Here is a 6,523-nt window from a genome sequence, read left to right on the forward strand (position 1 = left end):
CTCTATTGATTTTAGGGGTCGAATGTCAAGGTCACACTGACCTTGAAGGCAAACTCAACAATTCTTTGACCTATGATCTCAAACTTGACATGAAGGTTGGGCCTGACCAGTAGATGACCTCTATTGATTTTAGGGGTCGAAGGTCAAGGTCACACTGACCTTGAAGGAAAACTCAACAATTCTTTGACCTATGATCTCAAACTTAACATGGATGGTTGGGCCTGACCAGTAAATGACCCCTATTGATTTTGGGAGTCATCGGGCCAAAGGTCAAGATCACAGTGACCTTAAACGTGAGCAAATTTAACAAAGCTTCTTCCAGTGATATCTGAACAATGCCTGGACCTATGATCATCAAGATTTACACGGAGGCTGGGCCTCATCAGTAGATGACCCCTATTGAGTTTAGGAGTCATCAGGTCAAAGGTCAATGTCACAGTAACCTTGAATGCTAAAAACTACATTTTTCTTACATTTGATCTAATTACCTACCTGATATAACCAATATCACATGAATTGCATATGCAAACATTAAGATGAAATCTCATACAAAGATGTCGATGTGATTTTTGTGGTTATGACGCTTTTATAACAATTGACTACATGGAATTTAAACAGGCTGAAAACGCCACTGCACGCATCTCAGTACGAGGCCAAGTAGCTCTCCAACTCATGAAGAAAAATCTAAATACGTTAAGATTGATCTTCTTTATATTTTCATATATATTTGGTAGAAAGTTTAGATATCAATGTTGTTTTTTTCAAATGGTTGACAATGACTTCCTTTTTTACCCAAAGTGACACATAATCGAATGTAATGTGGATTTATTGACATGTTCAGACCAATTTTCGTTAAGATTTGGTAAGTGTTAATAAGCAATGTTTTGTCAATGCTAATGACAAATAACAGACAATAACCAATAACGATAGCTCACAATGCTCTGTTGAGATATACACGAAGATACGTTTTAAGGTTTTCTTGTTTAATAACATTACAATGTACATAACAAGTAAAAAGGTTCCACACACGAGGGCCATTACAAAGCCATTGTTCATCAAACGTAATAATTGCATTTAAAAATATCATACAAATCATCGCAATCGTTTCTTTTCATGTGCAAAATTAATTTCAGGTACATTCATTTGCCCGATGAAGTTATATTTTAAAATAGTTGTAGTAGTGCAACATTGGACATCCCTATAAGGTCAAATGACGTCTTATTCGTTTGTGCAAAAAAACACTTTTTCATCTTTGAAATGAATGTAGCTGATTTCTTTATCTTTGAATATACTAATGAATACAGAGTAAAGGATGTCTTAACAACTGTCCAATAACATCGATCATACAGTTCTTTTATTTTATTTATGTTTTAACATGGTATCATATTAAGCACAGCACACTGAGTTAATGTATTTTTCTCATGCTTGGTGGCATAGTTTTTCTGATGTCAAAACAATAGTAACAATAGTAATTTTCTATTCTAAACTGTAACATTAAAAATAAAATGGTATTGCTGCACCTGCACCAGATTTGTTTATTATTTTTACATTTAACCAATAATACAGTGCATTCACACGCAGATTGGTAGCATTATACTCCAGTATATTGGTTTAATCACCAAAATCTTTACATAACTCCATATTTTGTGCTCGTAGTTAGCATTTCATTGTTAAAGCTATCACCAAAAATTCAATACATTTAGTGCTTTTTTCTTAAGGTTTCTTTAATTTATATTCTCACCAAAATCTTTTGAGTTGTTAAGAAAGACGTCTTGTATTTCATTCAAAAACAAGACTGTTATAATAGTTGTAACAGCCAACACCATGTCTATGGCACATTGAATGTGCATGTTCTGCTTTAAACATGATCTTATACAAACCCTTACATACACAAGACACAAGATTCAATCTTCTTTAGAACATCAATCTAATTCAAGGTTTTTCCCCGTTTTAATAGTAAATTTCATGAGCCAGTCATGGAATATGAGTGAAATGTTCTCTTTTACCCAAACTACACTGCCACTGAAACTTTCTTTTACTCAAATAATAATTATCTGATTAGCAAACCCTGCTGCCATATATTTAAACTATAACTAAGCCCAACAGTCGTCATCGCTTCATGCCATATTAGGCCACTCCTGCCATTAACAGCAGTCCATCAATCACATGGTATCAGATGATATGCGAGCACAGTAGTCTTCAAGATCGTGTATCGCCAAGGCCTGTATATTTACATTGCACCCATTTTCCTTCATGATCGGCAGCTCGAATGACAGTTTATCCAGCTCAACCGGGTCCATTGCTATAAACATGTGTACCTAAAATTTCATCACAAAAAGGTTAATATATTAAATTAACTTCTTCTTTTTTAATCTAAAGATTATTTCTGTTCAAAATTAGCAATCCCCTATCCACTATGTCTATGAAAATACCTAAATTATGGGTTTTATATACAGCATTCTTTTTCTCTGACCAATTAGGGGCTGAAGATCTGCCCCATTCCAAATGCAAGCATATGCATTTTCTCTAGTGTTAAAAAAACAACACTAAAAACATTAAAAACCCGCAAACTTATTTGAATGGAAAATTTGGTGTAATCTAAAAGAAACATCAGTCTTTTTTATCTTTTCTGTCTATTTTAAAAGCATTATAATATTGTCATTTCTAGGCAAAATTGGAATTCCAAGTTTTAGTAAAAACAACATATTTTTCCCGATCAGAAAGGCACCAGCCCCATTCCAAACAAAGTGGAAGAAAACACTGTAAATATAAAACAGATTAATGTACATGCATGTTGTGAAAATACTAAAAGCAACTAAACAGTAGTATACAAGTCGCTTCATACCTTCCTCTCCATAACACTCTTCCAAAGCTCAATGTGTCCACCAGAGGACCGAGCAGTAAGCGCAGCCACAGCCTCGCGACTCCATATCTCCAGCAGCTCAGATGTACTCTTACCTGTTAAACATGATCAACATGAACATTTGACACGTTTAATATATAACAGAAAACAAATAATATTTATACTAAAAATAGTAAGTGTTATGATTTCTGAAGGCCCTTTTTTGATTTGGAATTTCCAAATCTGGCATACATTTTAAATAGGAAAAATTCACCAATCAAATGTGATCCCTTTCCACAACACTGACAGGTATACATGCATACTCTACATGTACAGTAACTTCCTGTCAGTATTCCTGCATGTCCCCAGTCATGATGTCCTCCCTCACTCAACCCCCTGCCTCTCACCTTAAACACTGTCAATACTACTTGTATGTCTGCTTGTCCCCAGCCAGTATGACCCTACCTTTCCCCCTCCCTCTACAACCAGCCCCACTCCTTAACACTAACAGTAATACATGTACCTGCATACTCCACAGAAATTTCTAGCCAGTATCCCTGCTTGTCTCCAGCCAACGTGTTCTCTCCCTTCCCAAGGAGAACGTCACCATTCACCTTGAGGTACTCAGCAAAAAACCTGTATGGGAATATGGGCTTGCAGGTGACGTCCATATTGCCAACTCGAGCAATTCCAGACACCATCCGCTCAAGGCCTATCACATTGGTCACCTCAAACACTGTAAATGTGGAAGAATAAGATGTTTATAGTGCTTTTTAACATTCAATGACATTTGTTTTAAACCAAAATTTGTTTTTAAGAAGAGTATTTATATTTGCATGTATTTTCAAAGGAGAAAAATGCCAAATTTTCTATATTACAAGCACTACATCACAAAAAGAAAGGACTTTGTGATTGTGTTCAATTTCAAAACACATAATTATCGTGATTTCATTTTAAGCACAGATTAAGCAAATTTGTACATTAAACATCAGTAACAAACAGTAAAATGTATTATTTAAAACATACAATACCATGTATTTACGCTGTAAAACATACCTGCCACCACCTTTGCTTCTCCTGTTACCTAGACAACAAAACAGATCTCAGTTACCAGTGAAACATGCTATAAATGTTTAAGGCTATTCCACAAAACAAACAAGTGGGGAGAGGTGGGTGAGTGGGGACAGGCCAAAATTGATACCCTTTGTTAACATGTATAATTTGTATGTGAGGTGGGCCAATTTTACAGTTTTATTCAAAAGCTGCCTAACAAAAGTCCATCCAACAATATGTTTTTGTGCCAAAATGCTTTTGATCACCCCATGAACATGCTCTGCAATAATCATAATTACACATAAGATTGTTCTTTGATGGTGTCCATTTGGCCACCTAAAAATATTCCTATTCTTATATCACCGTTGCATTTAAATGAAAATGCTATTAGAACTAAATCACTGCTATGTATTATGTATGAAAGGATACATGTGCTATGCTTGCTAAAAAAAGACATATAATGTGGCATTTTGAAAGTGTTTTCATCCTTCTGATCCACTTTTGTATTGTGGCAATCCTTTAAACACTTTCAAACAAAAGCCATGAAATACATACATTTATGCATACAAGCAGTTGTTTCACATACTTTTACATAGTTTTTTCCGTCAAGAATTATAGGCGGAAAAAAGAAGAAAAAAACACATGTTTGACCAAGGGAGGAACTTCAAGGATATGGCATGTGGATCTTTAATATAATCACATTAATAGTTCATCGCTTCAAACTGGCCAAAGATTGTGTGCATTCTATTTGGGCTATTGGTGACTAAGTTGTCAGATTAATATATTGGGCAGCCACATCACACTTAATGATCTATATGTACTAACCCAAGTTTCAAAAATATTATAAATATTCAAAGCCATTAATTACAAATAAACTAAGTTATTCCAGTGGGTCCTGTTGTTCTCGTGTATGTATTTACTCTGTAGCTGCAAAGCTGTAAATGTAATATGATCTGCATGCTCAGAGATACATGTAAATGTATATACTCTACATTAGCCATATGTAGTTAGTCGCTATAATAAAGATTCAACTCAGTATAGAAACATCACAGCCGTTGTTCCTCATATACAAATCCAAAACACATGTCACCCCCTTGGAATAAATTTACTTTGTTTGTCATGGATAAAGTTAATGAACAATTACCTGTATACTATGTATTTAGCTGATTTTAAACTGAACATTTATTTTCCCCTCGAAAAGCTCTTCATAGCTTACATGTAAGTGATATGCTCATCAGTCATCATTGTTGCATAAAGTTAATCTTACTTTAAGACTAGTTTTCTTTCATCACTTACAGTATATAATTGTACATACATACATGAAGTAAAAGCCTTTCAGTGGAAGAGTGGAGACAAACCTTGTAAGTGTGGAGACAACGGGTAGCATCAGGGTAGGAGCAGAGAAGTGTTTGTAGCTTGCTCATAGCACTAGGCAGATCAATGCCACCTTGCAGCCCAATGTTGACATTTACAGTCAGGATATACAGCTGGCTTGACATCTTTCCTGGGGAGTACAAACAGAGAAGTTGTATTAGCTGGCTTGACATGTCATGGGGAGGCAAATTGTACAAACTGAGAAATTGTATTATTCTCTTATGGGTAAAACAAGTGTACTTAAACAAAAAAAAACATCATTAAATCATATAAACGAACACTTTTAAATTAATAAATATAAGGAAAACGCGTTTTCAATAAATTCAAAACATTAAATTGTCCGAAATCACATATCCGAAATATGAACAATACGCGGAATGAGTGATATTACTTTTAATGTAAAAACACACAATTCTAACGACCTCCTTAAGTGATGAATCTTGGTATTTATAGAATTGTGTGATCATCACGATCGAAAACTATGCAAGTTGTTACCAATCTGTTTAATAATTCACCTGTACTGACCGGTACAATGTCCAACGAAGCGGTCAACAGTCAACAGTTATATAGCGTTTTGAATTTAAACGACATCTACATGTACTTCTTGAAGGATGCGGAATATATGATAGCCGTTTAAGTCACGTGCTTTTTCTTTAATCATTTGTCGCTTGAGTCTGCTAAAAGTGTTTTTCACTAGCATGGTTCTGAATGGCATTTCTCTTCATAATGGTACTAATAGCGTGTACGGAATTATTTATCTACCAATTGTACCCCAAATCATCATCGTGACATATTTAAATTACCCATGATTGCTATTTATGAAATTGTGCGTTTATGATGCAGATAGTTTGTACTTTTTAATTGCAAACAGTTAAGTGTCTTCATAGTGTGCAGGTATTTATTGGGCTCACGAACACCTATTGAAACAAGTTATTGACGAGCATGCCATAGTATAACAAAACCCCCAAAAAGGAATCCACCACCTTATATGAACTCTAGGTACCGTAAGCTTATTTACAAGGCTCGTCAAGCAAGAAACACCTACATGTATAACAAAAATCAGAACATGGCTAACTGGTTAAACTACACTAAGTTCAAAAATCTCAAAACCAAGGTACGTGTAAAGAGAATCGATCTATAGCTGTTTATTTCCAAGAACGATGTAGTGGAGGACCCAATTCTAAGGACTTCTGGCCGACAATTAAACATTTTCTCTCACAGAAACCTACAAATAAATAAGATAACCCAATAGTA

At 35.0% G+C, this 6,523-nt stretch overlaps 1 protein-coding gene across 2 annotated transcripts; it reads right to left on the minus strand.

The window, feature by feature from the left end:
* Positions 1 to 972: 972 nt before the first annotated feature.
* Positions 973 to 5,866, minus strand: LOC128209099 (uncharacterized). Of its 2 annotated transcripts, none has more exons than XM_052912954.1 (6): positions 5,795 to 5,866; positions 5,254 to 5,399; positions 3,899 to 3,926; positions 3,366 to 3,578; positions 2,846 to 2,958; positions 973 to 2,318 (listed from the first exon to the last, which is right to left on the minus strand). In XM_052912954.1, exons 2-6 carry the CDS (start codon positions 5,392 to 5,394, stop codon positions 2,163 to 2,165), a joined length of 651 nt encoding a protein of 216 aa, XP_052768914.1. In that variant the 5' UTR covers positions 5,395 to 5,399; positions 5,795 to 5,866; the 3' UTR covers positions 973 to 2,162. The 2 variants fall into 2 exon arrangements, with proteins under 2 accessions (XP_052768914.1, XP_052768913.1); XM_052912953.1 differs by having other exon boundaries at positions 5,785 to 5,842.
* Between the last annotated feature and the right edge of the window lie 657 nt (positions 5,867 to 6,523).

This window comes from Mya arenaria, chromosome 11, assembly GCF_026914265.1.
Source record: "Mya arenaria isolate MELC-2E11 chromosome 11, ASM2691426v1".
NCBI lineage: Eukaryota > Metazoa > Mollusca > Bivalvia > Myida > Myidae > Mya > Mya arenaria.

Excerpts from the sequence above, each read along its gene's own strand:
- LOC128209099 (XM_052912954.1), bottom strand. The coding sequence starts at position 5,394 with ATGTCAAGCCAGCTGTATATCCTGACTGTAAATGTCAACATTGGGCTG. Across the intron at positions 3,927-5,253 it reads GTTGTCTCCACACTTACAAG|GTAACAGGAGAAGCAAAGGT; the intron begins GTTTGTCTCCAC and ends TTTGTTGTCTAG. Across the intron at positions 2,319-2,845 it reads AGAGTGTTATGGAGAGGAAG|GTACACATGTTTATAGCAAT; the intron begins GTATGAAGCGAC and ends ATGAAATTTTAG.